This window comes from Triticum dicoccoides, chromosome 3B (assembly GCF_002162155.2).
Source record: "Triticum dicoccoides isolate Atlit2015 ecotype Zavitan chromosome 3B, WEW_v2.0, whole genome shotgun sequence".
Lineage (NCBI taxonomy): Eukaryota > Viridiplantae > Streptophyta > Magnoliopsida > Poales > Poaceae > Triticum > Triticum dicoccoides.
Genome location: NC_041385.1, coordinates 288,575,497 through 288,591,830, shown reverse-complemented (window position 1 = coordinate 288,591,830; position 16,334 = coordinate 288,575,497). Strand labels below are relative to the sequence as shown.

Genomic DNA, 16,334 nt, shown 5'->3' with positions numbered 1-16,334 from the left:
CTGAGCATCGCGCCTCAGGGGATCCTACCAACCCCAAGAGCCCTACACCCTCTGGCCTTGGTGAGCACACGTTCTAAGCATACCAGCGACGGTCGTAGCCCGCTCGTGTCGGTGTATTAAACACGGGTGTTTAGTACCCTGACCTATGCACAGACGAGTAGCAGCTCCTCCGTCGAATTAAAGTCTCAGTGAAGATTTCCGAATCAAAGAAACAGCTCTTTGGGAGATCAAGGAGCACATTAAGAAGACCAAGGATCAAGAAAGCATCAAGACAGGACATTGGAAGCAACCTTTGCCGGCAAGGCAAGAGCCCGACAAGCCCCGTGGCTAGCGAACCCCCGCCAACTACCAGCGCTCCACCTCACCAGCCAGTTGGTCGCTGGTCAGTAAGGTGTCGAGCCCGCAGGCAGCGAGGTGGAGTTTGTCGGCACGTGTCAACACGCTAGAGAGAAGGTTACCTTTATCGACACCCGTCCAAATGGCATGTCAAGCTAATAGGAGTTAGTTGGGCAAGCGGTGTGATATCCTTGGCGGGGCTTCTCCTCTTCATGACACCTAGCGATGCATTTAATACCTTTTGTCCTAACTAGCAGAGTTAGGTATGATAGCACTGCATGCTATCAAATCATCATGTAATTCCCTTTTTGCCACTGTGGTGACCCCTTGAGCTATAAAAGGAGGGTCAGGGCAACCTTTACGAGGGTTCGAACCCATTCAAACCCCTAGCACACTTGCTCGTGTAACTGCCTTCTCCTAGCACCTTGCCGGGGGAGAGCGCTCCATGTACTTGTGCTCCACACACTTTCAATACAACAAAAGCAGGAGTAGGGTGTTACACCTCAAAGGTGGCCCGAACCTGGGTAAAGATCCTTGCGCTTTTTGTTGTTCCTGCTCTTTGTGTTTAGTGCATTCCCCTCGCTGAACCACAAAGGGGCTAAACCACCTCATAGATAGCCGTTCCACACCGGCATCTATGGCGCGCCAGGTAGGGGATTCACTGGCGTGAACCTAGTCAGCAGACAGCGCGTCGATTTCATCGAATTTCATCACCATCTTCATCATCCATGGCGCCCAAGAAGAAGGGTCCCATGGCAACAAAGCCTTCCACGTCCAAACTTCCTTCACACATGTCCGCGAGCGGCGCGGTCATTGTTCCCGCTGCGGCGAGAACGGGCGGTGGAGACGCTGGAGATGGTCACCTTCTGCGACCCTCCGGCGAGAACAACAACAATAGCGCGGGCAATGCGGGCACGCGAGTCCCGCCTCCCCAGCGCGACGGTGAGCGCAGCCACCAGAGCAACACCGTTTGGTCGGGCGCGAACGAAGACCACCCCGTTGCGGCTACCACAGCAGCGACGAGGGGAGCGACATCACAACACACGCCGCGCCCGTCGCGGGATGGGCATGACGTGCCCCCAAGCGGCGTTGTTGATCATGCACAACGGCGTTCACACGGCAAGACGCCTATCGATCAGGCCCAAGATCATCACGCACCGCTCCCGCCACGCCAACCTGCTGCCGCTCCCACGGTCCCGCGGCAAGGTCGCAGCGGCGCTCCTGCTGACTCTGTCAGGAGTCGAGCGACGTTGCAGTCTTCGCACTCCAATATGCCTTCGACAGCAACAGAGGCGATGGCGCGGAGCCCAAATGTTGTTGAACTTCCCTCCAACAGCAGATAAGATGGATGAGTGGAGAGCCACCATCCAAAGTTTGATTGGATTTGCAGAAGTGAACAAATCCCAGCTGGCGGAGCCCTCACGGCGCCAGCAAACAGCACCGGTAGTTCAGACCGAAGGCCATGTTGTAGGTGGTGCACCAACGGTGCAATCACCTCCACGGCAGCAACCCCGGCAACAGCATCGGCAGTCACAGCAAACTCAACGGACTGTCGAGCCCGACGATGTGTCAATGGCCTCTTTGAAACCACAGACGCAGCGAGATCAACAGCAAGTGTTGCTGGAAAGGCGAGCAGAAGCTGCTCGTACCACTATTCAACGTCACCGGGAGGAACGTCGTCATTCTGACGAGCGTAATGGTCCAGTCGTCGACGAGCCAGCGCCCGCTGTTGGCGGGTACCTGCCTTATGAGGTTGGGTGCCCGCTTTCACGCGTGAGCTGCGGCAAGTTCGCTGGCCGGCCGGCCGGGCGTTCAAGTCAGAGGTACCGGAGAAGTATGATGACAAGCTAAACCCAGCAGAGTTCCTGGGCATATACACAATTGTTGTGCAAGCTGCTGGAGGAAGGGATGACGTACGGCGCCAGCCACGGGGCTCCAGGCCCCTCACATGGGTGAAGTCCCGCTGTCAGGGTAAAGACAGCAGGGCACGGTTCAGACAGGTTTCCATTCTGGTGATAAGGGAGTCTGCCTCTCCCAAAGCATTTCCTCTTTGGTGTAGGGGGATCAAAACGGATCGGCGCGCCAGGGCGGAGGTCATCGCCGAGCCCATCAGCGCTCAGGAAGACCGCTTTATCAGGCGGAGACCACCTTTAGTCAGGATAAGCCTGGGCGCCTGTCCCCCTTTGAATGCCGCCCTATGGCCACCCTTTCCCGCTCATATTTTCGGGGAAGAGGACCAAGGCACTACAAAAGGGGCAGGCCGCTTCCATGTAACGGGATCGGGCCATTCTCCCCCACACCTCGTGTACCTCGAGCCACAAGCTCTCCATTACAGAGCAACCCAACACAGGCAGGAGTAGGGTATTACACCGCACGGTGGCCCGAACCTGGGTAGCTCACGCGTCCCCTTCGTGTCCGGTGTGAGTGTGCACGTCGTGATCTCGCCGTAGTTGTCGTCGGGTCGTAGGTCGCCAAGCAAAGGCCCCCAGAGTTCGAACCCTAGTTCTTGGAGAAGTTTCTTGGACGCAGATCCTAGACTCCGACAAAAGCATCAAGAGGATACAACTGAAAGAGCACACATCCGGCCTCTGCATGGCTAGGATGCTTGTCAAATGGATCTGGAAGCTTTCCCATAACCCTTCTATCTTGTTTGTGGGCCAGGTTGTTAAAGGAGAAATATTTCCCCAACTCTAATGTCTTCTCGGCTGTTGACAAACGATCATCATTTTGGAATGGGATCCAGAAAGTCAAATTTGACTTTAGCTTGGGGCAAGATTCGAGGTCAAAGGCTGTTGACAAACGTTCATCGTTATGGAATGGGATGCAGAAAATTAAATTCGACTTTAGCTTGGGGCGAGATTTGAGGTCAAAGATGGCAGGGCTAACAAGTGGCTTGGAGACACCCCTCTTTTCCAAAAATTATCACAACATGTACAAGTGTACATGCTAGCCATGGAGACAGAGGCCTCAGTTCACTCTGTTTTCCATGACAGCTTGTCAGCATGGTGTTCTGTTATAATGTTCCCCCTCAAAAATTGGCTAGTTCGGGAGGCACTGAGGGGAGAGTAGCAGATAATTCCTCTGTCGAAAGGCAATAACATTATTTCACGAGACCTTGAAGCGGCGGGGCGCTACAAGGTCAAGTCTATGCACACAAAACTGACTAGGAATCCTCCCATGGCACACGCCAAGACGTTATGGACTGCTGCTCTTCCCTAAATATCAAGGTGTTCCATCTGGCAGCTCCTAAGATATACGCTTCCCTAAGCGCTTAGCATCCATAAAAGACGCGGCCCGAGTGATGGACCTTGCTCCATGTGTGGTGCTCCGGTAGACCCGGCCACATTTTTTCAATTACATGCCGGTTAAGTTTATGTGGAGTTGCGTCTGAGATTGCATGGGATGCTCCTTGGACGCCAACTACACACCTGAGTTCTTAGAGCTACTGTGTGACCCTAAGGGTCCTACGCATAGGGTCGTTTGGCGTTGCTTTGTAGCGCGAATTCTGGGGTTATGGAATGTGATTAACAAGCATTCTATTGAGAGAATTATCCCAGGTCTCCCAGCTGATTACATCTTCAAAACCATCTCTTTCTTTCAGCTCTGTCTCCCCCAAGGGAAAAAGCGCAGGGCAGCGTATGTCATCAATAGACATCTAACGTCGAGGAGCTAATTGGGATCTTGGCTGCTTGTGCCTTGTGTTGCGAGTTTACGTACTCGCTTATGTGGCTTGTTTTGTTAAACTGATATCCTCGCTACCTTGTTTTCCATTTTATTCGGTTTGGTTGTAAGACTTTGTGTTTGCCTCTCGGTTGGGCTTTATAAATATAAAGCCAGACATTCTAAAGAAACCAAGAGTGACAAATTTTACCATGGTGTAAAATCGATATATTTGAAGAATTACAAGATAGGATATATCCTAAATAGATTGCAGGATACAAAAAAAAACTGAGGGCTAGAACTGAAACGAGATGTAGCAGCCCGAAGAAACAATAGAGGGTGGTAGCATAGTTACCTCGAGTTGTTGGCAGACATTATCCATGTCAACTGTACATACACCTTTGCATTTTATCTTGCAAACTCTCTTCCTCTTCCAGTGTGCATGAATGTTCTCCAACATATTGTGTGTTAAACCATCCCTGCCTGCAGAAATGCACATTCAGACTAAAAGGAACATAGCTGTAACTCCTAGCTTATTGAGCGAGTTCAGGAAACTTTACCCATATTGAGCTGCCGTTTCGCCTTGAGGTTTCCCTTGACGAGCACGGCGACCTCGTCTCTGGTGAGCGGTTCCCCGAGGACCTCCTCCCTGGACGCCGCTTGGTACCTTGGCTCCATCCCAGCGAGGAATGGCCCTGGCGACTGCACGGGCTTCACCCCTTTCTTGCCATGCGGCGGTAGCACGAAAGAGTCGAACTCAGGCAGCTCCTTGCGGCTCTTGGGGAAAGGCTTCCTCCCGGTCCACGGGCGCGGCGTGGCCTCGGGACCGAACGGCAGGAATGGAGCCTCCCGGAGCGCGACGGGGCGTGCTCGTGGGGCCTCCGTGTAGCTGTACTGGAACTCAAACGGCGCCCCCTCGAGGTGGTAGGCGAGGCCCCGGTCGGTGACCCGGATGCCGGCGGCGGGCTCGCCAGTGGTCGGGATGGGGATCTTCTTGGCACGGTTACCGCGCGAGAAGGCCGGATGAGAGCCGCCCGGAGCTCGGCGGCGCTCAGGGTCGTCGGCAGGTTGATTGTGGTGAGAGAGGGAGAGGGAGAGGCGGAGAGAGGTCCCGAGCCGTAGACCAGGGTGCTGGGCCGGAGCAGCGAGGAGGGAGCGAGAGGGCAGGGTGTTGGTTGCCATATGGATGGTTCACCGTCCAAGCTCTCGAGAGTGTAAGGTTTTATCTCATCTTTGAGGCTTGGGGATCCTGGTTCGCGAGTTCCCTCTCCGCCGTTTGTTCCAGGTTGCGACTCGTGCCGTTGCCACGCCTTTCCCATCGTCCGATCTTCACCGGGGCTCCGCATCCAGCGGATCATACTAGCAAAACGGGCTCTACATACGTCAGGTGAACCCGGTTGGCATGTCGGGCGCCGTTCGGATGTGGAGGGCTATCCATCCGGGGCTGATGGTCGGCTGACGTGTTCTGGTCCTTACTAGCAAAAAAGGGCCCGTTTACTAAAAAAAAAGGCCCGTGCGTTTCAACGGAAGAAAAAAATCATAATTTTTAATGGCCATGAACACATTTTGCTGCATCGTCAAGATACACCATAATTCTCGATTTCATGAAATCGTAAACACTTTTTTAAACTCATGCACATATTTGAAATTATGAACATTTTTCAAATTTGTGAACACTTTTCAAAATATTCAAATATTTTCGAAAATCAAGGACATTTTTTGAATTCATGAACATTTTACACAATTTCACAATATATTTTTAAAAAAATTTTATCATTTTTAAATAATTTTCTTGAATTGAAAAACAATTCTAGAATGGATGAATATTTTTTTGGAAATTTGTGGAATGATTTTGTAATTCACAAACATATTTTTAATTTAACGAACATTTTTTTGAAATGCATGATCATTTTTTGAATCAGCGAAACATTTATGAATGAATATACAATTTTATAAGTCACGAACAGTTTTTGAATTTTTAGGATATTTTTTTATTCGTGAACATTTTTTGAATTGGTTAAATCGTGTTCAATTTCATTAAAAAAATTAATACACATTTAAAAAAACATGAGCATTTTCTTTTCCAGAACATTTGTTTTCAAAATTTCGAACATTTTTTGAATAAGTAATTTTTTTTTACAAAATCACGAACATTTTTTTGAATCCGCAAACATTTTATGATTTATTAAACATCTTATTTCAAAATTATCATTTTTTATATTTTTGAAACTTTGTTGATGTCCCAAATTATTTAAAGTGGAGAAAAAGAAAACAAAAAAGAAAAGGAAAAAAATAATAAAATTGAAAAAACAGGTCGTCCAGACATGGGCCGGCCCAAACGGACGCGTTGCGTCTTCTGCCAGCGCGTAGAGCGCAGTATAGGAGGTCTCTACTGCATGGCCGACCTAGGCGAGGGATTCCCTTGTGTGAAACGTTTTTATCACTTATAGGTGGCATTGGTGGGTAATATTTTGCATCTTTGGGGGCAATTTTCGTGATGTATGGCCAGAAGCAATAGCCCCTTTATTATAAGGTAGGTATAGATGGGGCACTTTCACGTGTTGGTCTCGCTCTGATGTGAAGGGATTTTGGCTAGCCTCTTGCCGTCGTGGTTCCTAGTCGGTGACCCTTATGGTTGCCTGGCTTGCCAACGCACCCCTTGGCCCGAATAACCCTCGTGGTCGGCTTGCGTGTTTTGGTCCCTGTGGGGCACTTTCACCTGTTGGCCTCGTTCGGATATGGAGGTACTTTATCTATCTGTCCTCTTTTCATCGCGGCCCCTGATCGTATGGCGTGTTTTGGAATGTCATCCAGGCTTTTGAATGCCGTGGTCTGCCCTGCTGCCCTGCTTTGTGCACGTGTGTGCTACACGTGCTCTCGGATCGCACTCTTTCTAGGATGGTGAATTGTTTGACGGCTCGCTTTGTTCCTTCTACTCATGTGATTCAAGGTGGAAGTATATACCTCGTTTGGGGTTTTCGGCTATGGTCGAGTGGAATACCAATTTTCTTACCGGTTGTTTCCGGACAGTGCATCGTCGAGCCTGGATTGGTTTTAACGGTGTGGCCTTCTCTTTCTCACTGGTGTGATTGTTATGTTTGGTTTGGTGCATGCCCATTTCTTTCTCTCTCCGTTTCAGCTAGTTTCTAAGTTTTGTTCGGCTTGGGTTGCGAAAAGCAAGTGTCCTTCATTTTTTGCTCTTTAATCGTTACATCATGGTGCTCTATTCTCTCGCTGCACCACGTACTCATGAGGGTCATTTGATTCGGGTTTGTCATTTTCATGCACGTTTTCTTCATTCCGACATTGGTTGGGGTCATTGCGTGTCTAGCCCGCTTGGTAAAAGGCGTACTTGTGTCGTTAGGTTCATACCGGTATGCGTAGGGTCGTTGCGGGCAAAACCCTAGGCAGCGGTCTTGGAGGCAGTTGGAGGATGATATTCCTATTTCCCCCCTCCCTATGTCGGATGGTACTTTTTCTATGTCGAGGTTGACTTTTCCCTAGTTGGTGGCATCAACTCCCTTTCGTTGTTCCTGGTACTATGGGTTAGTGACTCACCTATTGTGGCACGATACACACCCAACCTAGTCACATCGGATGGGCACGTCTTGTGTGACCCATCCTGGCGCGACCAGACCAGGCTGGCGCGGCCGGACAACGTAGATAGGCGAGTCCAGCTCCAGTCCTACATAACGGGACAACGCGAGACAGGACCATGTGCGCGTGACACACACCCCACCTGGTGCGACCAGTCCAGCCCGACATGGCGCATGTTGGGAAACGTATTAGAAAACAAAAAATGGCCTACAAATCTAGTTCCTAAGAGCACTATGAAGATTATGCATAGAAGGTTAGATATGATCTTACCAACAAACCAACTGTGGTGGATGAAGAGTTGGTGAAGATCACATTCTTGAAGTACCTCAAACCGTCCCACGAACAGTTCCCTTAGACAAGAATCGGTTGTACAATCCTCTGTCGGATTGCACACGTACCAATCCATTGATGCAGCAAGGCTTCATCGTGTAGATATAGGTTGTGCCAAAGAAGAAGTAGAGGGACGAGCAGCCCTTCAGAAAGAAAGACTATGGTGGAGAATATGAGAGAGAGGGAGAGGTGTAGCCATGGGCACGAAGAACTTGCATGTTTGGGGCTGCCCTCTCTCCCTCTATTTAATAGGCTAGGGTGTAACGCCCCGAGACCGATGCTCCAGTTGCCTTCCATTTTTTTTTATGTTGCCATGTATGGATTGCCATGATTGTCATAATACATTGTTGCATCATCATGCTTGTGTTATCTTTTCTTCTCACTTTGTGCATTCCATCTTCATGTATGTTGCCGTGTGCATTTGCATCCATCATGTTCATGTTACCTTGTTCCCATTGGTGTGCTTGTGTGTGTTCTTCCTCTTCCCTGCCCTTTTCTTGTGCTGAAGCTCAAACTTGGTTCCACCAAGTTTCATCAAAACCAAGTCAACGCTTCCAACTCTTTCTTTTCGCCCAATTATTGCAAGTGGCATTTTTTATGCTCCCAAGAAATGTTCAGTATATTTCTAAATTCCCTAAACCATCCCAGGAGCCACTCATCCAATTTTTAGCCCAGTCAAATGTGCTTTGGTTGGACAGTGAATTTAAACAAGTTTGGAATCACTTCCAAACTTGTCTGAATTTATTGTCTCTAAAAATTACCAGAGCATTTTATTTAAATTAGGCATAAACCCAGGACTAGGCAGATATCTTCATCTCTGTCAAATTCCATATCTATTCTTGCCTTTCTTTTTCTTCCATTTTTCTGTTTGAAGAAAGCAAAAAAGGAAGAGAATTAGAGGAGAGGGATGCCCAGTGCTGCAACCCACTTACCTCTCAGCAACAGGCAACGACATCCCACCGCAGCCACCGCAAGCCTTTTCCGCACTCCCGTCGGCGCTTGGTAGCCGCAGTAGTCGCCATTGCTTGTTCCTGTCACCGACGAGGGATAGTCGTCTGCCATGTAGAAGAAAGGCTCGACCGTGAGATCCCACACACCCGAACCTTTGCTGCGCCTGCCTCGCCGCCTGCACATCCACCTTCCAAACCCGCACCCCCGCCGGTGTTCTGCTACACCGGCAGCCGCTGCTTTTCTTATAGTCATCGCCAGCAAGTTGTTGCGCACTCATGGCATTTCCAACACCGAGCCTCTGCTTGTTCAAAGAGACCTATGCCCCTTCCTAATCATGAACACCCAGTGAGGCCAGCTGGTCAGCGCTCTGCTCCTCTATGCAGGAGGTTGTGGGATCAAAGTCCTAACCGACCCTCATTTTGCTCTGTTTCCTTTTACTAGTTGATCCGTTGCGTCAAATGGCACAGGGACCCGCTAAAGACATGTTGTCGATGAAAATAGTTTCATTTTGCAAAAACATATTCAATATTGGTAGTAGAAAGCAGATGTGCTAGACCATACTATATTGAAAATATGTTTATCACCCCGAGAAATTTGAGTGTGAATAACAAACCATATTTGTATAACATGTATAGACAGTTAAGGAAGCTTTTTTTTAGCTGAAAATATGGTTATCGCGCCGAGAAATCTGAGTTTGAAAAGAAAATTTTATATAAGAACATTAAATGGCAGAATGACCCAGTGGCAACATGTAGTGCTAAATGTTAACTACAAATCCGTAGGTTGTCCGTTTGGGCATCTTTCTCGTTTTTCTAAATTTTGAAATTGCAATATACTAGTATGCTTTCCTCTGCCTCATCAATCTCCACAATCGAGATGTGCGGAGGCAGCTCTATGCATGAGAAGGGCTTTCAAGTGGCGCGCTCTCTGGATGATCCATTGCGCCAAATGGCGCAAAGGCCCATTTAAAACCATGGACACTTTGAAAATATTTGCATTTGTTAATAACTATACGCTTGAGCAATCACATAGGACACGAATTGTAACTACTTTTATTAAAAATAATAGACTTGTCTTTCAAAATATATACTTGAGCATGCATAATTTGTTATGTTATTCAGGAACACAGAGGCATAAGTTTAAAAAAATTCAAACAAAGAATGAATGTAAATAGTTGCTTAATGTAATTATGCAACAAATTAGAACATCGGTGGGTCAAATAACCGAGCCTGCAATTAGAAAGTCCAAATAGCTTACGCTAAAAAGAAGGTAAACATAAGCGACACGGTAAAAAAGAAGGTAAACGTAGGTGACACAATAAAGGCTGGTTTGATGAACTCCATTGCACACTTTGTGGTGTTTGATGAATAAAGCTACCCCTAAAAAAAGTGACACAATAAAATGTACTTAATACACTATGAACATTTCTTAGAAATAGTGGTCAATTACATCATATAATTTGGTTATGTACAAAAGAAAGTTTCCTCTTTTGTGTATATATATCCTAAACACCACCCCTTACGATGAACTCTCTGTCTTTGTCCACAAATTTGGTTATTCACCATCCAACATGTTAGTTGCAGTCTCCTGAAGCATAGGAACAACACAAGTTAAAACAATCTAGTCAAACATACACTAAGGGGGTGTTTGGTTCAGGGACTTTTTAGTCCCACAGACTAGAAAAAGTCCCTAGGAACCAAACGGGAGGGACTTTTTCTACAGGGACTAGAAAAAGACTCTACTGGAGAGTCTTTTTTGATTAGTCCCTGGGACTAGAAAGAGTCCTAGGAATTCTGAACCAAACACCCCCCAAGAATATACTCATAGGCATTATCGACAGATTAAACCAAAGTTATAGTGCAGCAGGTTCTCTGTAAAGAATTAACCTGAAAAGGTCGTTCTTCAAGCTGACTCCTAGGTCCTAGCAGAAGATGATGCATCTAAGCGAAGCTGCCTGGAGATTTCTTATATGTCCCTTGCTCTCTACTGCAACAGATAGTTGGAATGGCATATAAGATAAGTGTGAGGTACTGACAGAAGCTCACTCTCAAAAGGCACATTTAGTATGTATATGTAATGATATAGATGCGTTATTAATTAAGTAACCTGAATAAGTTGTTGCATATTTCTTCCAGGGACAACTGTTTACATATTTCTTCTATATCCATTGCTCTCTGATGTAACGATTAAAATGGCAAACAAAGTAATTCTTAGGCATTGATATTACTGACTTACTTGTTCGCAGGCGTATACTGAAATCGAGAGCATAAAGGTAATATGTTATAGCATATATCTATAATGTAAGTAACAAAAGAGTAGTCTCTTTCCTTTTTTCCACATAACAGTCTACTTATCTGATGCACTTGGATTAACAGGAACATAAGAAAACACCAATGACTAATCATTTGGAAGGCAGCATGGCTGAGTCCTACACATGGCTAGTTAAGCCCTCTTGCCAAGCTGGAAAGTTTCTTACAAATGCGGAAATATCCATAAGATTGCATCTCTCCTGTTCTACTCAAATAATATTTTGTATATATGAGAGGTTTCAAAAGCTAGGTACCAGTTAACCCCTATTGTGTTTGTTTGTATATATATCATTGGTCTGTTTTATTCTAGAGCCTTACTAACCAAATAAAGATCAAAATTTTGAAGTAAATTCTATGCCTAGAAACCAAATAAGAACTAGACTGAAAATATTTATGAATTACTACAACTATTCAGACCATTTTAGACTACTTTAGTATGAGACTGTAATCAAGAATAATGAATGTAGGTGATCTGATATCTTGTTCGAACAATAAAATAAATAAGGACAGTCAGACAATGGATTTGACCAACAAAACCAAATACTTCTAGATGTGTACGAGCTTCTAAAGAATTGATCAAATCTTAAAAGTTGGAAAGGCTAAGCAGATAGAGTAATGATATGTTACACGAATAAGCAAGCATGTCCGCTGACCATAGATAGTAGCTGATTAGCGATGATGCACTCAATGCGAAGCGGTGTTTCCATGCCTATCAGGATAAAGGCATTCTTTTCTGCAAGGATAAACATGGAAGTGGAGTGATCAAGCACACCGAAAAGAGTTTTCATGAATTAAAAATAATAAACAGAATATGGAAATAAGTGTTTTGAAACATAGAATTTTGGAGCTGCACAAAAGATGCAGCTGAAGAGGACACCCCTAAATGAAAATATCGAGTTAAAAAATTAAGCTAGCAAAGCAGTCTGACCTATTATATACCACACATGGACAGTAGCACCTACATATTGAAGCAACAAAATTGACCCAAAAAAATCCCCATATATGAACATCACAATCTGTGGGCATTAACTAAACACAAATTAAGCATAGATGTTGTCGGGTAGAAGCTAATATTATAGGATAGGTGACCTACAGTGAAACACATTATATAACACAAAGTTAAAAGTATGCTTAGCAGAGGAATTTAGCAACAACACATGGGAACAGATCTTGGCTGTACCTATAGGTAATTAATCTCTGCATAGATGACGTAGAGTAGTAACTGCCTTGATTTCTTTGCTGTCCCAGCCCCCTTTCCAGTAGCACAGCTCCCTTTTAGAAATTATTGTGGTCAGAAATGAACAATCGCTATGTCTATCAAGGCTTAAAGAACGCATAGGTAGACAGACAGTATAAGAATTGACACCTTTTTTTGGTCATCTACCCCTGGTCATCCTTATCATTCTTTCCTTCAATAGAAGATGAAAGAGCTTCAGCCTTATCATCAGACTTCTCCTGGTGCACCTAGAAAACCAAGTAGTTTGGTAACGGAGCAAGATGAGATATTAATATCCAAAGGTAAATAAATTGGCTCGGGCAGGTTTCAGCTCACTCAATCAGTTAGACAGCTTCGAATAGAATTTCTTTATGGCCATCTATATATTTGTATCTCCGTAAAACATGTGACACTAAGTTTTTTTTCTCATGTGAGATAAGCATTTGATTGTACAATTGTGCAATTGAGCAAGGCATGAGAGAAAGCTATATCAACACAGCAGCTGTAAGTTTTCTTCCTCATGTGAGATAAGCATTTGGCTGTACAATTGCGCAATCAAGCAAGGCATGAGAGAAAACTATATTAACACAGCAGTTATTTTTTGGTGTACAATCGAGTTGCTTTCATATGAGATCTAAAACATGTGCATTCACACGTGCTTATATGAGTAGTAGAAAAGAAGCTTTACCTAAGAAGGACCCACTAATCATTTTTTTGGAAAAGGCATGAAGAGAAAACATTATATTTAGGAGGAGCACAAAAATACAGAGAAGACAGAGAGAAAGCCCAAGAAGCAAAATCCAAGAAACATCCTTTCAAAAGCCCAGGAAGAATCACCGGGCCAGAAAACACAAGACCCTACAAATCCCATGGAAAGCATTTTTTTTCCTGATATGAGAAGGCAGCCCAAAAGGAAACCTCAGAAGAAAGACTAAGAAACAAGTTTTCGAAAAGGAATGACAAGATAAAGAAGTAAACAAAAGGAGAGGCAACCTAGCTGGGAAACAAAAAATCCAGAGAACACAAAGAGCAAGCCCAAGAAGCAAAACCCAAGACACATCTTTCAAAAAGCCCATGAAGAATTATAAGCCCAAAAAACACAAAGCCCTGTAAACCCCATGTAAAATAAATCTGTAATAAAAGAGAGGGGCGGCCCAAAGGCCCAACAGAAGGAGCACCAATAAATAAGCAAGACATCAATTATTTTGGCCCGCGTGGGAACATTGAAGAAGAAATTCAAAGAGGCACTATAAGCAGTACCAAGAATCTTGTTGAGTAAGCAAGAGGCATTTTTTCTCTAGGCCCCCCAAGGAGCAGGAAACAAGAGGGGTGATCAATGGATTGTGAAGAATCAAATTAGAAAGGGCCATTTCTACTTTGTAAAACATAGAAAGAAGACACAGCAAGCCCACATGGCAGACATATGAAGAATAAAATGTCTAGAGACTTTATTGCATTAGAGGAATTAATCCAAGAAGTACAAAGCTGGCACACAGGCATGAATAAACAGTCAATAGAAGAGAGCTAAAGAAAACGGAGAGAGGACAGCAGATGCGAGTACAGTAGAGTCCAGCAGATGCGAGTATGGTGTGTTTAGATGCCGTTAATTGTAATGAGCGGAAAAAGGCTAAATGTTAAAATTATAGTTGAAGGGAGATGAATCTTAACCCTGGATTGAACAAATTTAATGGGTAAGCTCATCTTGCCGCAGAAACAACGTACTACCGACCTGAAGAAAAAGATGAGGCCGGCGAGCAAGATCTCACGGTCGATGGACTTAACTAAGGTATTTTTAAGCACAACATTTATAAAGGAAACTGACCATATACTTTTTTATGAATGATGCAAGACTTATGTATTTTTTGCAAGAATCAACCTTAGCAGGCTGTTGTGTAGAGTTACTGTCAGCGGAAGATGGCGCAGCCAAGAGAAATTGGCTGTAGATTTCTTCTATGCCTGCTACTCCATCCTGCATCAATTATTTAGAACAACAAATAAGATGATTGTCAGATTAGATAAGGCACACTTCTTGCACAGAAAACAAATGTTCTGCATCAGTATAGTAGATGACCAAACAAAGAATAAAGAACAGAGCGGAAGAAGAGGAGAATAAGAGCACGGCAAACCTCAGCCAGCGGCACCCATGGAGCAAAGGAGACCGATGCGTACGACGAGCGCACTTGGCGGCGAACACGATCTTAGCCATGTCGCCCGTGCGCAGGTGCTCCAGGTCCGACTTGAGCAGCCAGACGAAGAGGTCGGCGACGCCGTCGTAGAGGTTGCGGAAGGCCTTGTCAGAGTCGTAGAGCGCGAGCATGGCCTGCGCGTGCTCCGCCTCCTTCTCGCGCCGGGCCTTGGTGGCCTCAGCCGCGGCGGCGGCAAGGCCGTCGACGCAGCGCCGCTTGCCGCTCTTGCCCCCGGGGCCGCCGCGGCGACGTCGTCCTGGTCCTTGCGCTCATCGCGGGGGTCATGGAGGAAACGATAGAGGATCTCGGGGAGGTCCTTGAGGCAGCCGAACCTGGCGAAGCCGGCGAGGTTGGTGGCGAGCGTGCGCGGGTGGATGGCGTGCATCCAGAGAGCGGTGACGTAGAAGACCTTCATATCCCCTTTCCTCTCTCTCTCTCTCTCCCTCTCATCTTCTTCCTTATCTCTCCCTCTCATCCCCTCCCCCTCTCCCGCAGATCTAATCGAGCGCCGCCGCCGCCGTCACCCTTTGCCTGTAGGTCGCGGCGGCCACCAGGGATGCTCGCCTCCATGCTCGCACCTCGGTCCCACGGGATCCGAGATGAGGAGGTTTGGGCGCCATTGACGCGGGAGGATGCACGAGCATGGAGGCGGCTACGCGGGAGGTGGGCTCGCGAGATATTTTGCCAGTCCATCTCCTCTCTCCAACCGCAGACGGAGGTGAGGCACGCAGGACGCGCACACGATGCATCGGTCAGCCAGGGGTCCACGCGAACATGCCCCAGCCAACCCGGTGCAGTCCGCACAACCAAACACCCTGACGCAGTCCGTGCAGCTGACGAGCAGGACCAGCAGCAGGACCGGCCCACCTGTCATCGCGATAGGAGAGACGCTGGTGCATAAGCCAGGTACACATGCACCGGCCGAGCCCTGCGCAGCTGCTCCCATAACGCACGACGCGGGCGCAGCGGACGAGGCAAGCAACATGTGTGCGAGCAGCGGCCGCCAGGCACGTTTGACCCGAGAGAAACACCGTGGGACGTGCAACCAGTTCAACCGACGAGCGGGGCCAGCAGCAGCACGGGTCCACCCGTCATCGGCCCAGCGCAGGTGCAGGCGCAAAAACCAGGTATATATGCATCGTCCGAGCAGCGCGTAACCCGCGCAGCGCCCACGACGTGGCCTTCGCGCGCACGCGGCACGACAGGAGAGGCTGCCCCGCGCACCGAAGAAACCGGCACCTAGCCAATCAACCCGAGCACGAGCCCCACCAGTCATCCCCCACCCATGATCTACCGCCGGTCAAAATGCAGAGGTCAATGCCCAGCGAACATCAAACGGACAGGAACGAGAAAAAGGCTGTGTTGACCAGGATCAAACGGCTATCGAAGGAAGAAATCGAGTGAGCGCCTGGGAGCGAGTTGGCTAGCCTCTGTTGTCGGGGTAATTGGACACGAATACCTCGAAGACGGTAAGACGATATTTCAAGACATCGGGGCTAGCAAAGCCCCTCAGTCCGACTCCCTGGCCGCCCAGGCCGACTGCAGGCTGCGGACTGCACCACCAGGCCGACTGCAGGCTGCGGACTGCACCACCAGGCCGACTCCGGGCTGCCGACTGCACCACCAGGCCGACTGCTGGCTACCGACTACCCGGCCGCCCAGGCCGACTGCTGGCTGCCGACTCCCCGGCCGCCCAGGCCGACTGCAGGCTGCGGACTGCACCACCAGGCCGACTCCGGGCTGCCGACT

General features: G+C 47.4%; 1 protein-coding gene and 1 long non-coding RNA gene across 8 annotated transcripts in view; both read right to left on the bottom strand.

Moving 5' to 3' along the window:
- Positions 1 to 5,215, bottom strand: part of LOC119275936 (CRS2-associated factor 1, chloroplastic-like) — an 18,610-nt gene extending 13,395 nt beyond the window's left edge. The window contains exons 1-2 of the mRNA XM_037556873.1: positions 4,557 to 5,215; positions 4,352 to 4,479 (exon numbers count right to left, since the gene is read on the bottom strand). Coding sequence (XP_037412770.1) covers positions 4,352 to 4,479; positions 4,557 to 5,178 — 750 coding nt within the window. The 5' untranslated portion in view covers positions 5,179 to 5,215. The remainder of the gene's footprint in view (positions 1 to 4,351; positions 4,480 to 4,556) is intronic.
- A 4,952-nt stretch (positions 5,216 to 10,167) lies between these two features.
- On the bottom strand, positions 10,168 to 15,307 carry LOC119275935. Of its 7 annotated transcripts, none has more exons than XR_005136096.1 (8): positions 14,526 to 15,302; positions 14,276 to 14,368; positions 12,550 to 12,647; positions 12,364 to 12,455; positions 11,811 to 11,916; positions 10,981 to 11,048; positions 10,761 to 10,860; positions 10,168 to 10,461 (listed from the first exon to the last, which is right to left on the bottom strand). It is a non-coding gene; the product is annotated as an uncharacterized LOC119275935 (long non-coding RNA). The 7 variants fall into 7 exon arrangements; XR_005136095.1 differs by having other exon boundaries at positions 11,837 to 11,916; positions 14,526 to 15,301; XR_005136091.1 differs by having other exon boundaries at positions 10,981 to 11,916; positions 14,526 to 15,307.
- Positions 15,308 to 16,334: the final 1,027 nt, after the last annotated feature.